The sequence below is a fragment of the Macroventuria anomochaeta genome (genome assembly GCF_010093625.1).
Source record: "Macroventuria anomochaeta strain CBS 525.71 unplaced genomic scaffold BU25scaffold_43, whole genome shotgun sequence".
In the NCBI taxonomy this organism is placed as follows: domain Eukaryota; kingdom Fungi; phylum Ascomycota; class Dothideomycetes; order Pleosporales; family Didymellaceae; genus Macroventuria; species Macroventuria anomochaeta.
This window is the reverse complement of record NW_022985404.1, coordinates 279,389-306,093: the sequence shown is the minus strand read 5'-3', so window position 1 is coordinate 306,093 and position 26,705 is coordinate 279,389. Positions and strand designations below refer to the sequence as shown.

The 26,705-nt window shown below is 53.1% G+C and overlaps 10 protein-coding genes across 10 annotated transcripts; 4 read left to right on the top strand and 6 right to left on the bottom strand.

Annotated features, from left to right (window-relative positions):
- Positions 1 to 727: 727 nt before the first annotated feature.
- Positions 728 to 2,538, top strand: BU25DRAFT_377560 (cytochrome P450 monooxygenase-like protein; the record flags this gene model as incomplete). Its single annotated transcript, XM_033704147.1, has 5 exons — positions 728 to 1,040; positions 1,089 to 1,217; positions 1,267 to 1,351; positions 1,399 to 2,070; positions 2,120 to 2,538. Coding segments are annotated over exons 1-5 (1,551 nt in total), but the record flags the coding sequence as incomplete, so codon positions are not given.
- Positions 2,539 to 2,596: 58 nt separating this feature from the next.
- On the bottom strand, positions 2,597 to 3,748 carry BU25DRAFT_377559 (DJ-1). Its single transcript, XM_033704146.1, has 4 exons — positions 3,531 to 3,748; positions 3,401 to 3,467; positions 2,970 to 3,338; positions 2,597 to 2,893 (listed from the first exon to the last, which is right to left on the bottom strand). The coding sequence occupies exons 1-4, from the start codon at positions 3,595 to 3,597 to the stop codon at positions 2,788 to 2,790; spliced, it is 609 nt and encodes a 202-aa protein (XP_033556871.1). The 5' UTR covers positions 3,598 to 3,748; the 3' UTR covers positions 2,597 to 2,787.
- An 813-nt stretch (positions 3,749 to 4,561) lies between these two features.
- Positions 4,562 to 7,336, bottom strand: BU25DRAFT_351794 (nitrogen regulatory protein area; the record flags this gene model as incomplete). Its single annotated transcript, XM_033703371.1, has 4 exons — positions 4,562 to 4,585; positions 4,636 to 6,471; positions 6,533 to 6,971; positions 7,065 to 7,336. The coding sequence occupies 4 exons, from the start codon at positions 7,334 to 7,336 to the stop codon at positions 4,562 to 4,564; spliced, it is 2,571 nt and encodes an 856-aa protein (XP_033556870.1).
- A 2,400-nt stretch (positions 7,337 to 9,736) lies between these two features.
- BU25DRAFT_208637 (uncharacterized protein) lies at positions 9,737 to 10,999 on the bottom strand. Its single transcript, XM_033701174.1, has one exon. The coding sequence runs from the start codon at positions 10,870 to 10,872 to the stop codon at positions 10,006 to 10,008; it is 867 nt and encodes a 288-aa protein (XP_033556869.1). The 5' UTR covers positions 10,873 to 10,999; the 3' UTR covers positions 9,737 to 10,005.
- A 1,105-nt stretch (positions 11,000 to 12,104) lies between these two features.
- BU25DRAFT_295691 (uncharacterized protein) lies at positions 12,105 to 12,402 on the bottom strand (the record flags this gene model as incomplete). The annotated part of the gene is made up of 2 exons (XM_033701900.1): positions 12,105 to 12,186; positions 12,224 to 12,402. Coding segments are annotated over 2 exons (261 nt in total), but the record flags the coding sequence as incomplete, so codon positions are not given.
- Positions 12,403 to 12,685: 283 nt separating this feature from the next.
- BU25DRAFT_300362 (uncharacterized protein) lies at positions 12,686 to 13,043 on the top strand (the record flags this gene model as incomplete). The annotated part of the gene is made up of 2 exons (XM_033701976.1): positions 12,686 to 12,805; positions 12,906 to 13,043. Coding segments are annotated over 2 exons (258 nt in total), but the record flags the coding sequence as incomplete, so codon positions are not given.
- Positions 13,044 to 16,383: 3,340 nt separating this feature from the next.
- BU25DRAFT_351976 (HET-domain-containing protein) lies at positions 16,384 to 17,013 on the bottom strand (the record flags this gene model as incomplete). The annotated part of the gene is made up of 2 exons (XM_033703379.1): positions 16,384 to 16,823; positions 16,914 to 17,013. Coding segments are annotated over 2 exons (540 nt in total), but the record flags the coding sequence as incomplete, so codon positions are not given.
- BU25DRAFT_208624 (uncharacterized protein) lies at positions 16,862 to 17,941 on the bottom strand. The gene is made up of 3 exons (XM_033701173.1): positions 17,718 to 17,941; positions 17,183 to 17,536; positions 16,862 to 17,105 (listed from the first exon to the last, which is right to left on the bottom strand). The coding sequence occupies exons 1-3, from the start codon at positions 17,770 to 17,772 to the stop codon at positions 17,092 to 17,094; spliced, it is 423 nt and encodes a 140-aa protein (XP_033556865.1). The 5' UTR covers positions 17,773 to 17,941; the 3' UTR covers positions 16,862 to 17,091.
- Positions 17,942 to 20,992: 3,051 nt separating this feature from the next.
- BU25DRAFT_451970 (TPR-like protein) lies at positions 20,993 to 24,467 on the top strand. The gene is made up of 5 exons (XM_033709774.1): positions 20,993 to 21,234; positions 21,290 to 21,554; positions 21,603 to 21,889; positions 21,942 to 22,121; positions 22,171 to 24,467. The coding sequence occupies exons 2-5, from the start codon at positions 21,389 to 21,391 to the stop codon at positions 24,127 to 24,129; spliced, it is 2,592 nt and encodes an 863-aa protein (XP_033556864.1). The 5' UTR covers positions 20,993 to 21,234; positions 21,290 to 21,388; the 3' UTR covers positions 24,130 to 24,467.
- Positions 24,468 to 24,832: 365 nt separating this feature from the next.
- On the top strand, positions 24,833 to 25,336 carry BU25DRAFT_351861 (uncharacterized protein; the record flags this gene model as incomplete). Its single annotated transcript, XM_033703374.1, has 2 exons — positions 24,833 to 25,058; positions 25,110 to 25,336. 2 exons carry the CDS (start codon positions 24,833 to 24,835, stop codon positions 25,334 to 25,336), a joined length of 453 nt encoding a protein of 150 aa, XP_033556863.1.
- Positions 25,337 to 26,705: the final 1,369 nt, after the last annotated feature.

Below are 26,705 nucleotides of genomic sequence, written 5' to 3'. Positions count from 1 at the left end.
GACAGACAAGGAGCGGTGTGCTGAGACCTGCAGGAACCACATTGGTATTGGGGCGGATACGGTATTGGGGCGGATACGGTCGTAGGTGTTACATGTGGCACTCTGGCCCTTTGCGCTACGTGTTGCTTATGCTATACCTCTGTAGCTCAGGTGGGACCGAGCCGAGCCCTCACACATACCCATTGAGTATTGAGAGATGAGATGGATTAAGTGGTTGTTGATGAAGTGGGTAACCCAGCTCTTGCTGACTGGCTCTGTGGCTATTGACAACACAAAACTTGCTATCATTTCCCTTGTAGGTGGAAGGCAATGAGCAGTAAGCTCTTCTATATACTTGACAAGCTTGCTCTCTTGTTGTGGAGTCAGCTTCTGCTGGTTGGCATTCTTGGTCTCTTGATCAGCTTGTATCTGCTTGTGTTTCCACAACAAGGTTGTGCAATTAACACCATGTTTATCTGCAATTGTCTGGTATACAAGTGTTTTGCCTAGCTTCAAACTTTTAACTTCTTCAAGTGCTTCTTTGATACCTGTCATGGTTGCTGAGATATTATGTGTTGAAGTATAGGTGTGTTTTAGTGATTGCGGTCAGCACGCGAATCCGGTCGGCACGCGCACAGACACGGTAGTTTCCGAGGTAGTGATACTTCGCTTGGACATTGCTTGTTTACCAAGACCGTATTCACCGTGTTGTGTGTTTCACGCAGCACTTTCGATGGGTAACGTTGAGAGCCCTCATCTTCGGTAGTGGCCGGAGAGTCGAACGACAGCAAAGTTAAATATGACCATGTCGATGTATGTTTACGAACTGTCACCACACTTCATCAACAGCCATGGAACTTCAATACACAGGACTGGCACATACTATACAGACAGCGGCAATTGCTGCTTTGCTTTTCGCAGCATGCGCCTTATTACCGAAACTCAATTACAGGTCGCACCTTGCGAAGCTGCCGGTCTTTGGCGGATCGGCCAGTGGAGAGAAGCAACGCCAGGCGTATCTCAACTCTGCGAAGAAGATGTATCTTGACGGATATGAGAAGGTGAGCTTACTCTACATTCCAAATCAGCAGCGACTGACAAATCGATAGTTCAAAGACTCTGTTTACCGCATTGCTTCATCTGACGGAGAAGACAATGTTGTCATCCCACTCGGTCTGCTGCCTGAGCTACGGAAGCTTCCCGATGATGTTCTTAGCTTTCCCAGAGCCGTCGACAAGGTCAGTATCGAATCGTGACATGGAAAATAGCGGGCCTGACAAAGACTAGACTATGGAAACCAAATACACGAAGATCGACACGGAGTCGCATTTGATAATGCACTCTGTTAGGTCAGATCTCACTCCTGCTCTTGGTATGTACATAGCTACCTATGAATGATCGACATACTGACAGTCATAGGTCGTATGAACCCCATCATACGGCAAGAAGTCAACACCTGCGTCTCAAAGTATTTGCCTGAATGCAATGACTGGACGGAAGTCACTATCTACAAAACCATAGTTGATATCGTTGCGCAAGTCTCCGGCCGTGTCTTTGTTGGAGCAGAGCTGTGTGAAGACCCTGAGTATCTCGATTGCGCAACAAACTACACACTGGACTTGATCGACTCGGTCACTGCCATCAAGAAATTGCGACCCTGGCTTCGACCATTCATGGCACCACGAACGCCAGAAATCCGCCGCCTGCGCCAGAGAGAGAGGAGGGCGACAGAGTATCTTTACCCTCTTGTCAAGCAGAGACAGGATGCTGCAAAAGACCCCAATTGGGAGAAGCCGGACGATATGACACAATGGATGTTGGATCGCAGCGCTGGCGACAACATTCCTGTCGAGCAGTATGCCAAATGTCAGCTCATCTTGATCTTTGCTGCGATCCACACGACCTCCCTTACAGCAACGAACATCTTGTTTACATTAGCATCAACACCTGAGTACATTGGTCCTCTGCGAGAAGAGATCCGCAGTGTCATCGTTGAGCATGATGGCAACATCACTGCGAAAGCACTGCAGCAGATGGAGAAGCTCGACAGCTATATGAAGGAAGTTAACCGAGTCTACACACCAGGCATGAGTAAGTCGTATCCACGCTACCTCTTCTACATGTATACTGATACCATTAGCCTCATTCACTCGTCGTGTTCTCAAAGGCATTACCCTCTCCAATGGCCAATACATCCCACCAGGTGTCATCATCGAAGTACCCTCTCAAGCCATCTACAACGACTCGACATACTACCCCGACAGCGAGAAGTTTGACGGCTTCCGGCACTACAAGCTGCGTCGGGGCGGTAGCACAACTGACCACGCGCGCAACCAGTTCGTCACTACGAATGAGCAGAACCTTGCTTTTGGATATGGACGCCATGCTTGCCCTGGCCGCTTCTTTGCGGCGAATGAGATCAAGATGATTGTTGCGAAGATGATTCTGGATTATGATATTAAGATGCCAGATGGGCTCACGGAGAGGTATGCGCAGATTGAGGTAGGGAGGTCTAGTTTGCCGAATCCGACGAAGAAGTTGTTGTTTAAGAAGGTTGATGCATAAGCGGTCATTTACCGGAATTCGTGTAGCTCGGTATGGTGGAGTTTCACCCCTTCAGATAGAACTCATGACAATGTCTGCATACATCAAAACTCTAATTACCTCTTCATTGTGTGAAGTAAGTACACCAACGGTGTGACTCGGCTGCACGCTTCCGGGAAATGAAGGATTACGAAGTAGTTGCTGATCTTTCTGTGCACCACGACCAATCTATACTGAGCGCAAAAAGGAGTTTCAAGGTTATGCTCACAAATTATCCGCTACGATGAGTGGTCCTGAAATCTCATCCCTCTTCTCCTTGCCTACCAGCACCTCTACAATCGTAAGTGCGAACAACATCGCTGTGCCAGGTCTGCGGTATTATCAGCGACTTTCTCGAACATGTTCCGAGACATAGCTCTTGCAGACAAGAAATAGAACTAACTTACCCTCTCGAAGTAACCACCCTCCTATCAACAACAACCCTCTCCTCACTATACTCCCACCCCGCCTCCTTAATCTCGTCCTTCACACTCGGATGACTCGTAATCTTGACCTTCTGACTCGCGCCACTCTCCGTCTTGCTCGAAGCCGCAAGCTTCTGCGCCGCAACAAGCGCCGTTGTGCCTGCGCAGATGGCGGCTACGTACTTACCCTGTGCCCGGAAGGAAGCGATGAGTTGGAGGACGTCGTTGGAGTTACTGAATGTTTTGGCGCCAGGAGCCCCGCCTGGGAGGATCAGGGTGTCGTAGCTCTCTGGGTTGCTTACGGAGGAGAGGGTGGGGTGGTCGGGGACGATGCGGATGTTGCGTGTCATGCTGTTTGGTGGTGAGTGTGAGGTCAGGAAAGTGGAATTTGAAGTGAACGTGGAAGGTCGTACTGTGCATAGTTTTCGTTCTTGAGGTTGACGCCTGCGGATTGGATTTCGAAGCCAGCGCGGGTGAGGACTAGATGGTGTCAGTTTGGTATGCTTGATGTGATGGTGTGATTAGTGACTTGGAGCATCTTACTATCGTATGGAGTGACAAACTCGATCTCCTCTGAGCCGTCTGCGACTAGGATCAATGCTTTCGGCATGGTGGCGATTGAGACCAAAGTACGACAGAGCTCCAATATGGGTTGGTGAAATGTCAAAGGTCACTGTTGTTGTTGTTGTTGTTGTCTCGATGCAGCAGTTGCGACCATAGGCGATGACGTAGCTGGCTCGAACAGTGTGGGGAGGGAAGGAACGCCAAGACAGGGTTTGAGGAAGAAGGGAAGAAGCGAGACATCGTGGCTTGCCGAACGTTGGACTTGCTTCCGATTTGTGGATTGAATCCCGGAGGGCTTGAGCTTTTTCTGTTGCTTTTTCAAACATGTCATAGCGCGTTTGATGAAGTCTCAGTGGTGGTGAGTGTGGGCGAGTAACATAGCTGGTGGCACGCAGAGTCGAAGGTGATGATATGGTATTATTCCTTCTGAAAGCCCTCAGACTGCTCGAACCCACGAGACATGTATAAAGAAAATTGGCTCAGCGCGGTCATTTATATACATCCCCGCGAGCTACAAATCCCAGCTACTACATCGAGATCGTCAGATTCGACATCGACCCTCCCATAAGATACGATAAAACCCCACAAGCGCCTTCTATTGCAACCAAATCCCAGGATATCTCTCATAAGCTCGTGCAGGATGCAGATTCCCTAACAGGGTTTGAGACGGAAGCCAACCGGGGCCGAATTTCCGTCCCATCTTCACCTCTTCCATATCATTATTAGAGCGGTGTAAAGCTTGATGGAGCGCCTGCCTCCTCCATCTGGCTGCTGAAAAGGACCGAATGGGTATGTCAACAAACAAGAGTCGGTCCGTGTCTAATCGTTGCTGTACGCATAGCAAGAAAAAGGTATCAAACTCGGTCCAAGAGGCCGAAACAAAAACACAAATGCGACGGACCAGAAGTGGTTCACCGGCATATACGAGACTAAACTCCGGATGTGATGCTGAAAGTGCAAGTATTTCAGACTCGTTCTGAACGTTTGCAGGAGTGGAATCTTCGCGGCGATTACAAACTCATGGTCAGCCATTCCTGTGCTTATGTTAGTGTATGATCGTTCTCAACGTTTGTACTGTGTTTACCCATTCTGCAGGACCAGAGGATTGCAGCCCTTGACCCATGGCACCCATAGGGAGAGCCCCCAGATTCTGGCTGGGGAATGGACTTGGGGCTGCAATTGGAGCGTCCTTCCTACGAAGAGGCGTCTTCCCACTCGTGTCATCGGCATCGGCCATCTCCAACTCTTGCGTGCCACTCTTGCTTTGTGCGCGGGCTCGTCTCGGCGCCATGCTTGGTGGACGAGGCTGGATGGCACTCACTGAGCTGGTGTTCTTGGGTGGACCGGGAGCTATGGGGACTACGCCGCCCGATTTAGAGTTCGAGGCAGCTGGAGCGAGATTAACGCTAGTGGATATACCGCCACCGGAACCTGTTGACTTCGGCGATTCAGACTCTGCTGCTTTCGGTGTTGTTACTGGCGTCATGGCGATCGAGTTCTTACGGGATGACTTCTTCGAGGCTCGCGTAGAACTCGGCCCAACAGGAGGATTGCCGCTGCCGCGATTGCGCTTCTTGATGACGTCTGTCTTGAGCGACAGTGGCCGAACTACACCATGCAACTTCAAAAACAGGCCGCAAGCGTTGCAGAGAGGTGCACCCTCTGGATTGCGTCGCCAAAGAGGTGTCGTCTGAGTGAAGCAATTGGTACATGTTGTGGGTGCACCACTCTCCCCCGGCTTCGTCCCGCCAGGACTTTGAGGACGAGACGGTGCAGCGGAACTGAATCCTGACTGTAAACCTGATTCTGGTGGTGAGTTAGGCGATGATTGGGTTCGGCCATGCATAGCTTGGTGTAATAATCCCGCAGCGTTCGGTGTTGAGGTAGTACGGGGTATTTTCCCACGACGCGGATCGTTCCCACGGTTGCGAATGTCGCTCACAGAGGCAGCTGAGCCATGTGTTCGACCAAGGCTGCTCGGGCTCCAATGATCCTGTGGTGAATGTATCTCGGTGGGGCCAATTGTAACGGTCTTGCGTGGAGGTCCTGCAGGGTATCGCGCCTGCATAGGATTGAACTGGTTGGACAAGTTTGTCTCCCACTGGTAGTTCGTATTGAAGTCGAGTGAACCATCGTCCATTGGCGAAAATTCCTGTGTTGGCATATTACGGTCAGCGAATGCGCTGCCTTCGTCGTCTTCAATATCTGAGTCGGCACCAAATGCGAACATGTTCTCGTTTCGTGGCATCTGCATCTCGTGCTGCTGTCGAAGAGGTAGGCTGTTATGGAGGACTTGTGAGGGATCGACATGACCAGAGTGGCCAAATGAGGTCGCTGAGAAGGGTAGAGATGAACTCGCGCTCGTCACAGGGCTGAACACTGTGTCTGGTCCTCCCCCATTGTGGTTGAAAACGAACTGAGGCTGCATAGAGTTTGACAGCGTCGAAGGACGGTGGGATCCATACGAGACACCGCTGCTATGCTGGCTACGAATGTCCATGCCATGACGATCGAAGTACATCTGGTTATCGTCGTTCATGGGCTGCGGTGTCGAGACGGCGGAGGGGAAGGCTGAACTGGGTGGCGAGTAGTAGTCGGTTGAGTTGAGGGAGGAGGCCATTGAGTTGGGGTTGAAGATGTTGGGGAAGGAGGTGCCGTGGTTCATCATGGGTGAACCAACGGGGGAGAAGCCAAAGTTCTGCTGGAACGGTCCTGCTGAACTTATAACAGGATCCTCGTGCATCTGGAATGTGTCGATCGAGAAGGGTACCTGCGCCTGCGAGGCGGGGAAGGCGGGTGGCTGCATCGAGTGGTCGAGCGAGTACTGGTTCAGGTCGGCTTCTGCCTGGGCGTCGGTGGGTATCATTATGCTGTTGACAGGAGGGACCTGCGGTGAGGCTTCTGCTCGTCGCTTGGGTGGCTGATAAGGACGTTAGCAGGACCGCGGAGGGGCATGATGGGCGCAGAGATAAGCAACTTACTCGCCGTTCGTCAATGCTGGTCTTGCGAACGTGCCGGGGGACGTAGCCGAATTCATTCTCTCTGTTGATCTGTGGAGGAACTGGTGGAGCAGAAGCGTGGGCGAGGGAGAGGTTGTGGTCGTTGAGCTGATTAGCCTTCCTTATCGGCACCCCCGGGCCTGCATTAAATGGGCCCTCCGCCCCATTCGACGGCTCTGGCGACAATCCTGCAGGACTGCCGACTGAAGAAGGAAATATGAAGTCGTCCAGGTTCATGGTGTCGTGCGCAGACTGTGGCTGTGGCTGCTGCTGTGGCTGCTGCAGCAGCTGCACCTGCGCCTGCTGGTCGGCGGACCGTCTCAGTTGCTGTGCAATTCCGCTGGGAGCAGTCCGTGGCGGCGGCCTCGCACTCGCGGATGGCGGGGACATCAATTCATTGCTCTGGGGACCTGAGCTTGGCCTGTGAATGCAACAGTCAGAGTTAGCTATGTCTTAGGTAAACGTGCGCAGTTGCAGCGCTGTAAACGGTTTAGCAGTATGGCGTCTTTCATACCCTTTATTGCGCTCGAACTCTGCGCGGCGCATATTAAGGGCCATCATGCGCCAGGTCAGGTTGGACATACGCTCTGCGTTTGGCAGCTGTGTCTTCGCCCGGGAGTAGAGCTTCCATATTTGCGTCCCCAAGGGATCGTTCTTCTGCAGCTCGGTGGGCGACTCTGGGCTCACCGCGCTGGCGTCGTTGCCAAAGGCCGGGAAGATGGGTTCGTCGAGCATGCCACCCGGTGACAGCGTAGGGCTGCCCTCTCGCAGCTGCTCAAAATCCATGGCTGCGGTGGTCGTAGAAGGAAAGACTGAACGGCACAAAAGGGAACGTGCCTGCGAGCAGCGATGATGTAGTCGCTCGGTCGGCGCGTGCTCTATTTGGATGGGCGCACCCCACGTAGCGGTATGTGGCCTGGTGTGGCCTGGGTGTGGACCACTTTCTTGCAACCGCAGCCGTGCTTCTGCGAATACAAACAGTGCTTCCAGAAGGGTAGTGAGGGGGGTATGCGGGCAGGTGGGTGCAAGGCGTGCGTAATGCGGTTGTACGCAGCAGCACCGGCTTGGAGATCGAGTTGCTTTTGTTCTGGTTCTGCCTCCACGGGGAAGCCCTCGAACAGCAGCACTCGGACCATTCAGTGAACGGCGCAATAATTCATACGCAGCTTACCGCTCAGCGTGCGACGGACAGCCGGTGGCGCTTGGCGGGTCGCTGGGTGTGAAGATGGGCCTGGTGAGATGCGTGTGGAGACCGAAGAATGTCGGCGCACCCACGAAACCCCCACTTGATTCATCGCACACCAATGAATCCCCTGGTCAGCAGCGGGACTTCAGGGTGATGCTTGAACGTGCAGCCGAGTGCGCCAGGTCGGACGGCCTTACCATGCTCGTCAAACGCGCGACTCGCTGCCAAAAGCAACCTGCTGAGCACACAACACCGCTAACGCCGAGATGCTAGACATCCTGTGCGGACTGCCCTGCTGGAGCTCGTGGCCGCAGCGACAGACAGTGCTGCGAGCGCATCAACCCTGCAGATTGGCCTGCTGCAGGAATGCTTGAACGCCTGTCCCTTCGTGTACGCTTCGAGCACATCCCTGCCAGGCGCAGACGAGTCCCGTACCGTGCAGCATGGCAATTTGGAACCCTAGACAGATCTTTGGCGAGGCGTTTGTTCACATGTGGAAAGTTTCTCGGGCACATGCAGTTCAACACCAGGCAAAGTTGCACTGCATGAGAGCTGTTGCACCCTCTCTAAAACACACCTCTTCGCATTTTCTCATCATCGCTGCTCTGCAAAGTAGCAGTGGCAGTCTGTCTGCGGCGCTCCTTCCTCCAATGTAGATCTTCGGATGTCGCTCTGCGACCTGCGCCATGCCTTCCCACTTGGTCCTGTCGTCCTGCACGACGACAGATCCACCACTAACAACCAGCTCGAGCTCACGGTAATACAAATTTACCGAGACACCACCTCTGATTGGCTGTCGGCGACTACAATTGTTCGTTTTCGCTCTCTGTAAAGCCGCAGGACGAGGCTAACTCCGCCTCTAGTTCTCCGTCATCCCAATCCATCTGTTTGCGCCTGGTCGCGCGGCCGTAATCTGCTGGCAACGGCCATTTCATGAGTCGCAATTGAACGCTGAGAGGGTCCCTCTAGCACGCCGCTACAGCTGTCTGCAACACGAACAAAGCCTCCGAAACTGCCGGGAAAGCAGCGTTAACGCCAGTTCCAGATCGTTCACTTCATTTATCCGAAGTAGCAGCATCCCTTCCGCCTACAAAGCGGAACGCTCATTGCGTCACGGCACCCTCCTTCCTTCCTACTTTACCCGATATTTCAACCATCTCAGGGTCCTTTAAGAGGCTCCACTGCTCGACAGCTCCACCACCGGATGCGCTCATGGCGTGCAACACGTTTCATACAGTGGCCAGAGCACCTAGTCTATTCTGACAGCGCTTCTGGATATCCGACGATGCTCCTGGCAGCTTGATAGCCTGGAAACGAACTTGGTGACATGTTCACCCACGGCAGGTGCATTCACTTGACGGGACATGCTCCGGAGAAGGGCCTTTTCGTGTTCGTACATGCAGCCATGACGAGTTGCTGGTTCTTCTAAAAGAAGAGTCTGCATCACCACGTCGTTGGCCTTCAACGCTTCGAACAATCTCTCGAAACGGTAAATTTGCCCTCCTCCGCACGGTTGCGGAGATGATGCGGAATGTGGAGCATACCTCAATAAAGAGCTGCAGGGAGCGATTGCGATCCAGCACTCAATGCAACAGCAACTCCACTCGTGGCTGGCAAGTTCATTGTGGCCTCATTGTTGCCACGTATAGTTCGAGCGCAGTTCGGAATCTTGAACCGCAGAACTGGATAGTGGGGCATACTCGATGCGATGTGCTCCACCGCTATCTTTGAACATATCAAACACACACTCATTGCGTTACGGCAGAGTTGTCGACCTTCACCAGCACCGCCAAACCCTCGTCTCAATGTTGTGCAATATTGCAGAGTGTACTCAAGATCTGCACGAAGATTTGTAACATTTTATCGATAACCCTGAACAAACTCATAAGACATTTCCAGCCAGTCTCGAACACGACACTGAGTGGGGGACAATTGTTTCAATCCCCATTTTTGCTATGTACAACAACGATCTTTCATCCTACTTCAAGTACTGATGGAGCAGGTACGAGTTCATCACAGCACTACGTGGTGTTAGTACTTGAGTGCTGGCTAGGGTGCGACTCATCCACAGTCCGTCGACATTGGTGTTCGACATCGCGCATCCGCTAGACCCTTGTTTACCGCGCATCTGCCGTGCGGCTGTCACATGTGACAGAGCCGACCTCAACAACAAAGGCCAAAGCCAGCCTACAATAACGATTCAGATGTTGATGATGCAACTGCATCACCAAGATCAGGAGCGGAGGCCCTGCGGTTTCGGCTTACTGACCTAGATTCTGTACGCAGAGGCAGGGCCCACTGGAGACTGAGGGCAGCGTGACCCCCACAACGCTTGCTGTCTTGGGAACTGGTGGTCAAGGTGCTTCCCTGATGCTGCAGGTCTGTCAAGCCACTTGCATCTGACTTGCATGGCAAAGCAGGGATGCAAAGCCCAGATCAACCGACACTGTCCGCTAATTTCGAGGCTAGCCTGACAATTGATGGACAACACCGAATTGTAGGCCTGCGTATGCATGCTGTCAGTGCTTGCATATTTCGCTCTTTCTCGCCTTCTACGCTGCAGCATTCGAACCAGAATCTCCGGGCTCACGGTCGCGATTTTCCAAGGAATCCCGGAAATGCAAGCTGAACGAAAGAATGTCCGCAAGAATGCATCCAACCCTAGGTTGGGCATTTCGAATCCTACAAAGGACTTACCGCCGAGACCGCTGTTAATATTCCGGTGCGTGTTTCTGTGAGCCAGTCGAAACCGCCACGGAATGCAAGTATACATCCGATCCCTGCAGCGCACGCGGGATACGGTGGGGGTGAGATACAAAGGTACGTGATACAATTTGGAGTCGCACGCGGATTGTTGAAAGAATGACCTTGATTCTGCACGCGACTTTACGATCAACATGTGGGCGAGTGGAGAGACACGAGCGACAACGGGCCAACCGCGGACAGCGGGACGAAGAGGGTCTGCTCGTGTGCCTCCCCTCCTGGGCTGACGTGGAGACTCGCGTGTGCGGATTTCCAGTTTGGATTTCAGACAACGTCGTTGGTCAGCTTCAGTCAGCTTTTCGATAGCGACAAACGCTTTAGGCTGTTGGACCGGACGATGGTGCGGCGCTATCTCGAGTACGAGTCGGTACATCCCGTGTTGAGATGCGAGGCTCTAGTGTTGTGCGCGCATAGCCTCAATGCCCAAACGCAACCTCGGCGACAATCCGAGGAGGCTGAGCAGGTATCTTCGACTCGGCGTATGCAGCGTTTGGTCGACTAGACAGACCCAATATTGATACTACCGGAATCCTTCGAGTTCTTCAGGGCGTCCTCCATTCTCCTCAGGGTTGAGAAGTCGAGGGGTGGAAGACCAGGTCTAAGTTCAAAGACCCTGGCTTGGCGCCCATGGCGGATTCAACAGTCGATGGCGGAACGGAAGGGCGAGCGGACTTCGAAATGATCGTATGCGATGGTCTATCCCAGATCAGAATCGTGGAGCACGCCTTCGCTTTATACACCGCCCGCCTAGGAAAGCACGGTGAGACCATTATCGGCTATCATTGCGCCATGATAGCGACATTGCTTAGCGGACCTTACAGTGCTCACATTCCCCTTACAGAGTCAAGACGCGCACACCAATAACACGAGTTTGTGTTACTATCTGCGAGCGTTTGGGCCATTGTTTTGTGTTGTCCTTCCTATCGCGGAGTAAGTGAAACCTATCTTATCTTGGTAGGTGCGCGCACGCGAGCGCGACGCGCAGGAACTGGATAACATGGAGAAGGCTCGCCAATGAGATGCGATCTGGGGTAAGACAGCTGGCTGATAAGATGTCGCGGACGTTGCTCCTGCAGTATTGAATCGCCGAGCAAAATAGCAGGTACTGTATCATACTGACTGCACAGTGTATTCAACGTTGCTCAGATGGCCGCCGGCGAGCACGGAGATGCTTCATTCGAAATCAATTAGGGCAGAGAAGTGCTGATCGTTGCTCTACCCCCACAGGTGCTCAACAAAGCCAGGCACGTGCAGGCACAATTCGTGCAAAACAACACCTTCGCGCACTCTGCTGCGACGACCGATGGGCATAACTGTCGAGACACCGGCCATATCTCTGCACCGACTCCTTGGTCCTCCTGTCCACATGTCGGCTATCCTCTCCACAACCGTCCAGCTCCAGTATCCGACCCAACGACTGGGCATCGGTGGGTATACAAGAATGCGACTATCTTCGCTATCTCCTTCCTGCATGGGATGGTGCCATAGTATCATCGATACGGTATCTTGGGTATCTTGGATGCGGTCTGTGGGACGGGTGTCTCCACCTTGAGTCTAATTCTTGCTGCAAGTTCCTCATCTTCCTCACTTCTCCTGCTCACGAACGCCTTCTTTGCCTTCGCCGCCCTTGACGGTCTCTTCGCCCAGTACTTTGCTTACTGCCATGAACCTGCGCAACAACGTTAGCCTTCTCGTCGCAGAAATACAACAAGTACAACGCTCACATTGCACCTGAGTATCCTCCCAGAGCGCGCATATCTTGCGCCTGACCAGCTGTCATCCGCATTAGGCTCTCGAGATCCGCCATGTTCGCTGTCAAATGCGCAAGTTGGGCTTGAAGGTGCGAGAGCTGGCGGGGCTTCTGCGAAGGCACGCTGCTGATGCGTGACGTGCTGGGTCTGGAGTTGTGCGACATTTTGGAGGTGTTTCTTGAGTCTTTAGATATATGTACCGGTGATTTCGAAGTCGAAGATAGTGCGTTCGCTGTCGTGGAGGTAGGTTTTGTTGTTTGTTGTCAAGCATAAAGAGCGGGGAACGCGTCGAGATCTCCGCGGTGAAACGGCCTTGGCGAACGGAGCTCTTCCGCAAAGCTCCTGCACCTTTTCCATCTCACACCACTTCGACCACAAACAGCCTGCCATTGCCTCGGCCAAATATCTCCTTTACTTACGCCACTGTTGCATGCCATGGCTACACCACAAGTCCAAGCCATCCGCAGATGGATCATGACTGGCGCGGTCGCTGCCATTACCGTCACTGGAACCATTTACGGCGCTGGACTGAAGACTGATCGCGAAGTCAAGCAGGTATGTCACCACCCAGCATGTCGTCACGTTGTCATATGACAGGCCTCTCTCCAACCTGACGTCCATAATTGTACAGACGCACATGGCTAACAGCTTTCAGGAGCGCAAACGCTACCAACAAGCCACCCCCGAAGAAATCATTTCGCAACTCGAAATTGCACGCGACGACCTTATGATGAAGAAGAAAGAGATGGAGAGGAAGATTGCTGGGTTCCAGGAGAAGAAGAAGGCGAAGGAGCTTGAGGCGCAGGAGCAACAGCAGCAACAACAACAACAGCAGCAACAACAACAGCAGCAACAACAGCAGCAACAACAACAGCAGCAACAACAACAGCAGCAACAACAGCAGCAGCAACAACAGCAGCGGCAGCCGAGGTGAAGAGGAGGAATAATACCACTGCATATCGTTGGTTATAGGCTTACTACAATCGCCCATCAAGACGATCAACGCCGCCCATGTGGAGAAGCATGAAGCTATGCGCCAGATCGAAACACACTGTGGTAGGATGTTGATTCGAGAAAAGGCACGTGTGAGCTAGACACCTGGACTATGCTGCGGGCGAAGATCACGAAGCTCCGGCTGGGGGAAGAGAAATTTCCACGTCGATCAAAGCATGATCCGGCCTGCACGGCATAAAAAAATACGACGGACAAAACGTTGTGGTAGTCAGCGCATCGAAGTGCGGCATTCAAGCGTTCTCTCGCATTGTCAATTGCAGAGAGCCTGGTCCCAACCTGGATTCTTCAGAACAACGGCATCCACGCATTGTCGTAGCGCGCAAGTCGAGCCTTGAATCTGTCCATCGAGCGTGACATCATTGGAGCGACTCGAACGCACGAAGTCACAATACGGATGGACGGCCCAGATTGCAAACTCCGAGGAAACGCTCTTTTACGACGAATCGTGTGGTCGAGGGCGGCGCAGTGCTCCTAATTAGCGCGCTGCGGGACATACGGCTCTTTATACCCTCGACCATAGATTACCAAAAACGAACGCGTAGTACCTTATCTGCCTTATCTTTGCTCCGCGCAAAGGTACCATCATCGATACATTGAGTTCCAGTTGTCTTTTCGATTACTCAACTTGGCCCGCCGTAACCCGCTCGAACTCCGGTTAAGAGCGCATCGTGCATAAATGCAACAACATTGATCAGAAATCAACATGTTGTAGGTGTGCATTGGCCTTTGGGGCGCTAGAAGGTTTCAGGACACCCGGAACAAGGCGCATACCGATGACGCCTGTGTATACATATGATTTACACCAGGCCCCAGGTGTGGCAATGCTATCACTGTACCTCGCCCAGACATGAACAGATATTCTTGTGAATATTCTTGACATCTACGGGCAGTGGTCTCGTCGTATTTCAGAAATACCAGGTTTTGAGCAGCAAGCCGTTCTCAACGTTTCCATGATGTCGCCAAGTGCATATGCATCAGGTACAGGCTCTGTTGACATGACTGGATTTGGCTATGCAGCACCGCAAGAGCGGTAAATTTTCATGTTGGTTTCCGTAGATCGGACTCGAAACAAGATATCACAACGTGTGGCACTCTCTGATGTTTAAATCAATAAATGTTACCATATGAAGGGGACACGTGTACTTTCTTCCAGTTGCTTGATCGATCACACGTCCAGCTGGAGCAAAGTGCGCCTTGAATCGTTCCTACTGTTCAGCAGGTGCCTGTTTGCAACGATTCGCCTTCCACGTTGTTATAATTTGGAAGTATACATGAGACGGCAATCGAGTATAGCTCAAGCGCTACCGACCCCAGCAATCATCGTGTAAGTCGAACGCAGACTTGTAGTCTCTAGCGTTCTGAGAGCGCTGCCTTAGAAGCAGTGGGTGAGAAATCGCAGCATACCATCTACTCATATTCTTGTGGCCCTTCAAAGCCCAAGGATATTACTTCCTGATGAGCCAGTATTATTTCCTGACGATCATCGTCGGCTTCTTTCAATGGGCCACAAGATCTATGCATCAAACCTGTAATTCAGAGTGGACGAATCCGGCATAGCTAGGTAAAACGTCGAAGCGATTAGGCATCGTTTACTCGTTTCCATGAAGTCATCACCAGTAGTGACAACATCTCGGGCTCATAGGCGGGTAGAGGTCTGCGAGGTATACAATGGTCGTCTCTCAAATTCAAAAAACACCCATCTCTTACACCTCAGCATTCTGTTTAGACGAATATGTAGATACTTAGCGCACGTGACATTGGACTGATAGATTTCCCAGTTTCTCTGCTGCAACTGTCTAGATATGTTGCATCACCCCGTTCCTTCGCTTCGCAACTATGCACATTGCGATCAGTCCGAAGGGGAATCTACTGTGACACCTGAAATCTGGTAGGTCGTGCATCTGTCCCTCTGCGACCTTGAAAGTGAAATATTCAATCAGCCAGATTGCGAAGATCGCTGTGCTTGTACAAACAGAGTTTTTTAAATATCACTATGTATGAGCGGTGACATAGGAAGCGGCGCGAAATATGTGAGAGGAGTGGCGAGGCAGGAGCAACCAAGCAAGAGTGGATGTAAGGCTGGTATGAAAGCCTCAACAGAGAGCTTATGAAGAAGAAGACATAAAGGAGAGAATAATACAGAGTTTGTGCGCGTGCAAAGACACTCCGTAATGCTCTCCTGCAAGAGCGTTATCAGCGCATACACCCCCTCTGCCATCTTTCCGCCCGACAGACCTCGGGATATACTTAGCATATCATTGATGTCTGCTGGACAGTCGTACGAGCTTGGCCCATCATATCACCCGAATCAAGTGCCGTCTATCGTAAAACTCTTCACACGGGAACTGATCCTCCATCTTGCTACGCTTGCTAAGTTTCTGTTTCAGATCTTCACCCCATCCCCAAGCAAACACCAACGCTGATATGTCCCTTTCTTTTGGTCGACCACCTCAAGTAACAGAATACGAATGCTCCTGTCATCATCGGGATGTTCATTTGCGGGCCTGCAATACAAGGCATTGGGCTCAGCCTTGCCTGCACACTCCGCATTCCGGGGATCAAGCCTAACGTCGGGCACGAGTTGTCCTGCATGTATGCGCACACTTATTGCAACTTCATCTACAAGCATTCTTTAGTCGTCTTGATTCTGTGGGTCATGTGATCCATCAGGCATCAATACTATCTGCTTTAATGCACCACACAGCCGCAACCATCCACCTCTTACAGGGCCCGTAGCGTTGTCCGTTGAGTGTTCTAACTCTAGACTCACCACCTTGTATAACCATTGCATCTTATCATTCTTATATGGAGCTCCGGCGTTGACCTCACCGTCTATCGCCATCCACGATCAAGTTGGAGCGCGGTACTTTTCAGGTCTTGTAGCTTTTTGTGCGCCATTCTTGGCCAGTGACCAAAGTAGCTCAGATTCCGGGTACACATGTTCGTCATGCAGAATTTGCCTCATTGTTTTGCGACCGCTAAAAGAGCGGCCAATTTGTCACTAGGAACCGAAAGCTGGCAAGCCGTGTAGGTGTTCACGACAGTGGCCCGGGATAAACAAGTATGCTGGGTTCGTGCAGTGCTCGTCCGATTCCGCATGTCGCCGTGTGCTGAGATTTTTAAAAACGACCAACATTCACCGATATGTTCTTAGGTAAGCCTCGAGTGTTGGCTAGAGCATAGGTGATTTCTTTCACCCAAAAAGCAGGGTCTGCGATCAGGTACGGCTTTGAAGGACCTGCCACGTTCAACCGCGTAACCTGCGTGTTGAGAGTCCCCAGATCTCGGGAGTGAAATACCACATGTTGACCATCTAGAGCTTCTGCAACAGATGTGTTGCAGAATGAGTTCGAGTAGATCTTTCCCATTACTTCGAGCTTTTTCCCCCAATCGTTGAGTTGATCACCTTGCTGGGTAATACACAGGGCATCGATCCAAATGTAACGAAGACCTAGGCTTCGAGCCACATACACCGCGTCTTGGTACAACTGCGAGAGTATATGCAAAGGAAATCTCTTCAATAGTTGCGTATAGTTGTCAGCAGTGAGTTTGAGACAACCTGTACTTCCCCAGCAATGACTGAGGGTTATGTAGGGCCCGTGGAGATCGTTGCCGTTCGTCTCGACCAATCGTCAACCTGTTTCGGAACGTTCTGGGGGACTACAGTCAAGTAGACGAGTTGGGTACCAGCTTCTATCCATAACAGAGACATTGCACCGTCGATGATTAGTCATACAGTCTTCGATCCAGAACTTTTGCGAGCGACAATGTTTCGGTGGATATTGTGCTCCTTAATATCAACTCTGCGGCTTCAGTCGGCTGGAGGCCTATACCACATCAGCTTGTATTTTAGCATGAAATCGTATGGTCTATACCTCTGCTGCTATTAGACTCAACGAGATTGAAAACGAGGCTTACTATGTATTGGTTGCAAGACGAACATTATACGCCAGTATCCAGACGAGTCCGCAGGAAGCGCTGCAATACGTCTAAAGGCAATCTGCAGTAGGTAGTCATCCGGGTATCCGAACTTATCAGCCTTATCAAGACTGACTTCTGTCGCGAATTCGTGACTGGATTTAGTTCCTGAATGAAAAGAAGGGACACCAGTAGAGGCACTCTCGTTACTGAACTGTGATCTAGTCGCGTTCGAGATGAAGCGTCGTTCACCAGGCAACAGATAGTCCCTTACTCGCTCACAAATGCAACTTCCGGAAGAAACGGAGTCTCGAAGACTACTATAGGTATGATGATGGACTTCCGACTGCCCATCTGCATATACCTCAGCCTGTGCACCTTGTCCCAGGCAAACTTTCTTGCAGATATCATAGAACAATATGATAGAAATTAGAAGAAGGTTGGAAGGGCTCGAGAAGAATAACTCGAGATGCGATCGAGTACGAAACGGTTCAGTATTTTCGTTTGTTCAAAGGGAAGAGTGTTCATATCTTACCTCTGCCCTGTATGTCGAGGTACCCCGTATGCAGTTGCGTAGTGCCTAGAAGCATGCACGATACTCTCGCTCCGTCTTGACCTCAAAGCAAAGAGACGAGTATCTCATACTTCGTTGAGAGGAACAGTATGTGAGTGCATCGATTCCAGTGTTGACCCTTCGCCTGGAAGTCAACCACTTCTGGACGTGAAGAGCATAGATACCCGAACTGGAAAGCAGCACCCCAAACGGCCGAAGCCACACGGGAGCGCCCAGTAAAATAATTGCTTCTTTCTCGTTAACAATCTGCGCCTCGCAGATGTCTCAGCCAGCCAACACACTCGTCTGTCGCAACCTCCATCCGCCATGATCGTACCGAAATCGCCCTGATCCCAAACCCGCAACACCCACGCGTCGTCGCGGGAAACGTTGACCACGAAGGCTTACCTCGTACACCGGAAGTACCAGCAAATCGACAAAACACTTGGAAAGCTCCATTCGGTGTTGGCGGAGGACGCCTGCGGGCGATACCTACGGGCAGTTGTGCGACCACAAGGGGAAGATCGGGTATGCAGCTGGCACCATGCAGATGCGGCCTCCCGTTCCTCGCAGCACGACCGACAAGTCACCTTTTGGCCTGCACATGCCGATTGGCCAAGGGACCTGTACCGAATTAGGAATGCGGATACTGGGAATTAAGGTGCTGCGTAAGCAGATGCTGATCAAGTTGCAAGCTTTGAGATAGACTTGTTGCTCCACCTCATCTGGTCGTCATGCGTAACCTGTCAGCCAACGGCGCTTTGGACGAGACATCTGTCTCCACGCGGGGCCCGATCGGCCGCAGTAGCAGCATGCAGGCGGGTTCGGAAAAGTCGCGGATAGGCAAACGCGAGCCTCGACGCATAGCTGCAGACGAAATGGTTACTGCATATATTACAAGCGAATATGGCGCTCCCCGGAGCACGACATGTTGTTAGGCTGGTCAGCACAAGCACTGAGGTGCTGCGGCACTGCATACGTCCTGATATAGGAATATGCGTTCGAAGCGAGGGTGCGTTTCTGGCTGCCAGAAGAGGAATGCCCAGGTTGTCGGACGGCTGCTGGTCAGCTACTACCATAGATTGCGCCAAGGCAAGGCTGAGCTGTCAGACAAGACATGCCTTATCTGGCATTTGTCTTGCGTCGCGGGTCGTTTGTTTCCTGCAACACGCGACCGGAAACTTGCTCATGGATATATAATGCAATAGATTAAGAAGCCTTGCGTTGCGTAGATCTCCCAGCAGGCACTGCAGGGTTCAGTTGTTGTGGACAGGGCAGTGCAGGGTCATCCTTTCAAAAGGTACGTCGGCGTATAACGGTGCAGACCAGGTCCTCATGTTTTCAACAGAAGTCTCAATGTCCAATACCGTTGCGTTGACGTGATTGCCTTGATGAGAAGGCAACGAGAGCGATCTGCTGGTGTGTTTCGGCCTAATGCACGCTGCCGTCTGTTGGCGGAGGCCCTGCTCCTCGGCACCATTCTGAATCGACAGCTCGAACCAGGACGACCATTCTGAATCGTCGCAGTGGGCAAGTTGGACGACATCTGGACAGCAGAGATTGATGATTTAATAAGGCTTGTATTTGCTGGTTCACAATCGTCAGCCTCCCCTAGCAAATGGATGCATCCCTTTCCGGCTACTTTGCCGATGACGCGCAGACCCCTGGCTCCACACTCGGTGATGTGGCGGAGGACCAGCCCACTTCACGTGGCTGCGGTTCCAAAAAGACCCCAACGCGCCCAGCATTTTTGTGGCATTCTAGCGGCGGCGGGACCTCTTTTCAGCAAAACGCCGCCTGCTCAAGCCATCGCCCGATGCGGCACCAACAGATGTGTCGCTTGTCACGCTCCCGGTCACTGTGAGCCACCAGATAGGGCCAGGGCGGCTTGGTGTAGCCGTGGCCGACCATGGTTCGACTAGCTGAATGCGCTCACCAGAAGCCAGGTACGTTGATGCAAGCGTGGGTAGCACAGAGGCGCGGCTGCACGCTCATGCAGCAAATGACGGGCTGTTATGGCAGGGTTAGATTGGTGGTGACACGAGTCTTGCCGACGGGACGTCACACACCCTGGGCGAAGCCAAGGCGCAAAAGGACGCTAAATAGACGACCGAAGCTCTGCGCTGGGTTGTGGAGAAGATCAGCCATCGCCCATCACGTCCCGGCTCCTCGTGCGCGCAGCCGGTGCAACCTCCTTTGTGCGGCCTGCGGCTTGCCGTCTGCTTCTGCAAGGCGTCAGCACCGCAGCGCCGTGAGGTCAGGGCACGTAATGCAGGATGCAATCTCTCCCATATTCCTGCGACATGTCCTTTGCGAGCCTCGACATGGGCAGCCGCAGTGAGTTTGTTGGTAGAGCTGAGCATCACCTCGCAAATGTGCCGAGCAGAAATCAGGTGGCTGGGAGTACACCCGTCAGAGGCGCCTCCACTTTCTTGGGAGCCCAGGCAGGATCAACGGTGCCTGCGCAACGGAGGAATGTCACTGATATCGAGATCATTGCAGAATAATATTCCGCCATAGTGGTTGTCCTGATGTATTGCTGTGAAGAACGGCTGCAATGACTCTGCACATAGCGACAACATCGACGGTCGCACTGCGAACTGATTCAGCGACCGCACTCCATGCAAACCGTGCTGTCAGCTCAGGAACACTGTTTCATCCGTGGTGCATGGACAGTGGGTGGGTGTGTGCAGAGCTTAAATGTGTCCTTTCTGGACGAGGCGGAAGGACCAGGCTTCACCCTCATAACCGAGGGTGGAGTCGACACGAACATGGGACGAACGGTGCCGAATCGTCATCTTCGTTCCGGTGACAGACCCGCGCCAAACAAGATAGAGTTTGAAGGCTGCTCAGGGTGTCGGCGTCAAATCTCGCGGTGCCCGTTTCATCGCGCTGGTTGGCCAGTCAGAGATCAGATTCGAGAATACACACTGAATGATGGGCATTGCGACGCTCATAACATGACAGCCTCCCATGCTCCCGCAGACACGGTCCCCAGGCGCACAGCGAGAGAGTGCTGGCGGGCGTCCTGGCGCTCTGGTGGGTGAGATGCAATTTGCTGTCCAACAGGTCCACCGAACTGGCATGTACCCGATGTGGCTTGCGCAACACGAGCATGGGGTCCATGGCCTGCACGGTGCTTTAGTGCTCTAGCGCAGTGTGGGACTTTGCTTCTGGATACCTCTTGGCCTGGGTTAGGGTTACGCTTCTCGCAAAGAGCGTTGTTCGAGCTCTCCCGCCCTTCTTGCCCTCCTCCGCGCTTCCAGCTTCCTCACGCTCTCTCGGCCACAGTGAGTATACGGCGCGCGCCCATCCATCTCAACGCCGCCCATCGCCCATCACCAGTGCATTGCTGCATCATCTCGCGTGTATCTGCACTGCTAGACACTGCTCTGTCTGATTGGCCTGCCCTCTCCGCACCCTCCTGTCGTTCTCCGCGACTGCCTCTGCCATACGCGACTCGCTCATCTGCGCGATCCCCTTAGAAGAAGCAACCACGGTACGCATCACTGCATCCCCACACCTTACCCCGTGATGTTTACTGACATATATAGCCTTCATCACCCCTCGCTGGCACATTGCCTGCTTCTCCTCGCTGCCATATAGCGCGTTGACATAGCCGCCTCTGCTGGCACTCCCCCAAATCAGCGTCCATGGCGAGCCACCAGCAACCCTCGCCCACTGCGGGCATCCCGCCGCACCATAGCGGCCCGCATCCAGCGCATGCGCAAGTCAACGGCCACCCGCCTCACGTCAACCAGCCCAAGACGCCGTCGCAGTATCTGGGCCAGTTGACCGAGGCTGTCTGGACGCAGATGGGTACGTGAGCATGCATTGCAGTGCCTGACCATGACTGACATTCTCCAGGCTCTCTATCAGAACAGATGCAGGACTTGGACAGCGCCATGGAGTGCTACCAGCTTGCGCTCAAGTACAACCAGTGGTCTGTGCCAGCCATGCAAGGCATTGCGTGCATCTTGCGCACCAAAGACGCGTTCCCGCAAGCTGTAGAGTATTTGCGCACTATTCTCAAGGTCGACCCTGCCAACGGCGACGTTTGGGGCAGCCTTGGTCACTGCTACCTCATGATGGACGATCTGCAGCAGGCTTACTCTGCCTACCAACAAGCGCTCTACCATCTGTCTGATCCAAAGGTATGTCAACCATGCGTCTAGTCAAACGCACACTCGACTAATGGCTGTGCAGGAACCCAAGCTCTGGTATGGCATTGGCATTCTGTACGACCGCTATGGCTCTCTTGAGCACGCTGAGGAAGCTTTCTCCCAAGTTATGCGCATGGAGCCCAACTTTGAGAAGGCAAATGAGATCTACTTCCGCCTCGGTATAATATACAAGCAGCAGCAGAAGTTCAACCAGAGTCTGGACGTAAGTACAAGCAAACAAAGTTTCAGGTTGAGCTCTGACAAGGCAACAGTGCTTCAAGTACATCGTCACCAATCCACCTCGCCCTCTAACTGAAGAGGACATCTGGTTCCAAATTGGGCACGTCTACGAGCAGCAGAAGGAGTTCGAGGCTGCTAAGGGCGCCTATCGTCGTGTGCTTGAGCGGGATCCCAACCACGCCAAAGTCCTTCAACAGCTGGGCTGGCTGCACCACCAGCAGAGCACCAACTATGCCAGTCAGGAGCAGGCCATCGAGTATCTGGAGAAGTCTGTGGCTTCAGATCAAACCGATGCACAGAGCTGGTACCTTCTCGGTCGATGCTACATGTCCCAGCAGAAGTACCCCAAGGCATACGAGGCCTACCAACAAGCCGTCTACCGGGATGGGCGTAACCCTACTTTCTGGTGCAGTATCGGTGTGTTGTATTATCAGATCAACCAGTATCGCGATGCTCTGGACGCCTACTCGCGCGCTATCCGACTCAACCCCAACATCTCGGAGGTCTGGTATGATCTCGGAACCCTGTACGAGTCCTGCAACAACCAGACAGCTGATGCACTTGACGCATACCAGCGCGCGGCTGACCTCGACCCTTCAAACGTCCATATCAAGGCCCGTCTGCAGCTTCTCCAGAATGGTCAAGGATCAGCTGGCGCTCCCAACCAGGGCAATGCTCCTGTACCTCAAGACGTTCATCCTCAAGCTTATCAGCCTGCCTCTGTTCACGGACCCGCTGCTCCTCAGTGGGGTTCTCAGCCTGCGCAGCCGCCTCAGGGACCTGCTCCACCGGCTCTTGGAACTGCTGGCTGGGATCGTCCTCTGGCTCAGATTAGGGATCCGGGCCTGCCACCTCAGTCTCTCAACCCCTACGAGCAGCGCGAGGGTATTCGCCCACCAACGCAGCATGCTGCTCAGCGCCCAGTAAGCCCGCGCCAAGAGCCTCCGAGGACCTACGGCGAACCTCCACGACCACCCACTAACGGTCCTGGCCCATCTGGTCCGGCCGGTCCGCCTCCTCCAGGTCCAGGATCTCTTCGTCGTGGCATGTCACCGTCGCCGAAGACGCATCATGTGGCTCCCAGCCCGTACCACCCTCAGCCGCCGCAGCTCACACCTCAACCGGCTCAGGCACAGCAGCCACCGCCTCCTCCTCACCAGGCGCAGCAGCCTCAGCCAACCCGCATTTCTAACCCCAACTACGGCCCACACGCTGGCGCTGGCAGTGTTCCACCACCTCCCCCCCCACCACCTACTGGACTGGCTGGACCCCCAGGTCAGTCGACCCCTGGGCCTCTTCCACCATATGGACGTCCAAATAGCCCACCGCCAGAGGTGCGACCCCTTGTCGAGAACCGCGCTGGCTCTCCACGCAACGGATATCAGGGACCATACCAGACTCAGCATCACGCTGATCCCTCTGCCAGCGGTGGTATTGCTAGCGGTGCACCTCCTCCAGCGGCTGCTCTTGCTGCGGCCGAAGCAGCCGCGCGAGATCGTGAGGACCGCCCGCCAACTGCTCCGCCGAAGCGCCATAGGGAATGGGAGGAAAGCCCGAAGCTGCAGAGCAACGATGAGAAGCGTCAGAAGCTCGAGGAGCCTCACAGCCGCCGCCCCTCACCTCCACACCATGTCTCGTCACCGCAAGTTCCACGCCAGAGCCCGCAGGCCGCTCCTGATGCTCGCCGCTTCAACGATGGCTACCACCCATCAGAAGCTGCTCACCACCCGCCATCGCTGGCACCGATCGGAGGTCCACCGCAAGCACAGACATCGCTCCCTCGCATGTCAGAGACACCAGCACCTGCAAAGGAGGCCCCTCGTCCCGAGCACCATGAGCCAGCCGCTCGCCACGTAGACGTTGACGAAAACTACGATGATGAGGGCGACGAGCCAAAGGCCAATGGTACGAAGTCTGAGCGCAACAGCCCCCACACCGCACCCACAAATGGGGTTCCTCATCCTGCCACTCCCGCCGAGCAGAAGTCTTAGGAAGAGCTGTTCGATGAATCCTTTCTGAGCCCTACAAAGGTTCGTCAAACTCTCGTGGACTCACCAGTTTTCACCGCGACTCCCAAAGATCAGAAGTTCTGGAAAAGCATCATGTCGACGTTCGATTGAGATCTTGTCGATCTAGAGTTCCGTATATAGTTTCTGTCACTCGTTTTTTCTTTCTTCAAATAGGGTCTTCATGACCGGGTTAGGAGGCTCTGTAGATGGTGTTGAAGTGGAGATACCCTCATCTGGCTGCATGCATGTATGATCACTAAAAGCGATATTACGGCTCAAGCTTTGTATTTATTATATTTCCAACTAGTATTCAGGATGACCCATATCAAGTCACACAAAATGTTCTACCCAACTATCACGATCAACGTCGCACAATCGTTTCGACTGCGCGAATCGCAGCTGTAAGTGGGGCACGTCCGCGAGCAGCTGCCGCCCTTGCACATGCACCTCAGTTGCGTTGCGTCATCGCTGTCGCGAAACCATGAACCAGCTCCCACAACGTGTCGCACGCGCTTTACCACAGTACACGCCTCACAAAACCAAAGTCGCACCTTACACCACATCCTCTACACGCGTTGCAAGCTTTTACTACCCCTCAACCGCCCCAAACCGCACACGAACACGCTCTGTCATAACCACCCCGCGCCCGCTCACACAAGCATACACATATACACCCACACGCACCATGTCGTCAGACGCAGACTATGCTGCCTTCCTCGAGAAAGCAAACCAGGACGTTGCACCGGCAGAGCAACAGGATCTGAGCCAGAAGGGATACGGCACGAAGAGCGTGAATACGGCGGTGCCGAAGGCGCTGGAGAGCGTAGAGGAGTACTATGTTAGTGATGCGGATGAGCCGTTTGAACCTGTCGCTCTCGAGTTCGACGGTAGCTCTGTGTCAGCGAGTATGTGTTCCTCGAGTGTTGGAACGAGGAGGAATGGGCATGGCTAACACGGCATAGGCGATTTGAAGAAGTTATTGGGTGAGCATAAGGTTAAAGAGGTTACGGAGAAGGGGTTTGAGACGCAGTATAAGAAGGTTGTTGATGCGGTGAAGAAGGCTGGGAATGGAGAGGTAAAGGTGTTTAGGGTTGAGCTGGAGGGTACGAGGGCGGAGTACTATGTTGTGGGTGTGGATAAGGAGGGAGGGAAGATTGTGGGACTGAAGGCGTTGAGTGTTGAGTCTTAGATACTCTGAATGCTATGAAAGTATTAGCTATACTACAGTGCTTTGTGGTGCGTGAAAGGCTTGTGTCGATGGTCTTTAGAACCGAAGCTGCAATGCTCACCACAGAGTTGACTTTGCACAAGTCCTGTAGGCTCGGCAACTATTCTGTACAGTTCTCCTACGCAGTCATTGTCACAACAGCGGGCTTGCAAAGCTCATACAAAATTCACCGGCTGACTCCGAGATGGTCTTTGTATGGACGTGCTCGGAGGGTAACGCTCTTGATCCACAGCTGACAGTTTTCTCCATAGCACAACAGTGGATCTTTCTCGTATCAACGCAGGAGTCTCATACAAATCGACGTCATCTTCATGTGCATGCACTTAGCTTCAGGTACGCCCCACTCTCATTCCTGCTCAAACATGTCCATCCAAATCTCCCTCAGCTTCATTGCTCACACCAAACTCCAGTGCACAGCGCTCATTTGCTGGCAGCGATGTTCTGAAGCGGCCAATCATGCACTAGCCGCGGCTGGCCACTCTTTCAGAATGGCGCCTTGAGAACTTCCCCTTCCCGCAGCCTTTCCCGTGCCATGCAGCTGCGGCTGTCACCGAAGTTTCGACACCCCTTTCTTTGGCATATCTTAGCGTTCTTGACCTACTGCATGTGAGATTTAGTGGTGCAGGGCGTTGTATTGTTAAGAGAAGAATTATTGCAGCCTCGACCACAGGATTCAGCCTCGCAATTTTACCAAATCCTTGAAGGATCAGTAGAGTGCTTGGTCGCGGTGATCACGGTTTAGCCGCTCCCGCAGCAGCGATACGGATGTCGAACGTGAACACGAGATTGGGATCACACTGCACTCACAACGTCCTGACTAAGAGCGTGGCAGTGCTGCGCATGTTCAAAGACACGATGTTACGCTTTGCGGTGGGATATTATATGTGGTGCGACGCGTCACCCGCGACGTTGAAGATCGCTGAGCTAGCCAGCCCACACGCATCTCTTTCCCCAGCAATACGGCAAACCCAGCTGAGGATGCTGCTTTCTGTCTTGTGCGACAGGTTCACGAGCAAAGACACGGTGAAGACGAGTGAAATGCCGATGTTTCAGCAGAAACAAGGACTGCAGGCGCATGACGACTCGACGAGAACAGGGAGACGATCATCTCAAAAGGGGCAGGGGAGGGTGGCCCTGGGACAGCGCATGACAGCAATATGAGCCAGGCCAGGCATAATGTTTGGAATTCCCTCCGTCGATTGGCAGGCTGTGGCAGTTGTAGCACAGGGAAGAGCTATTGACCGTTGAAACATGTTGTTGAATTGGCTGCTGTGGTTGAGCTTCTAGGCCGAGTAAATTTAGCCCGGGCGTGGATAGTGGGTGCGCAAGC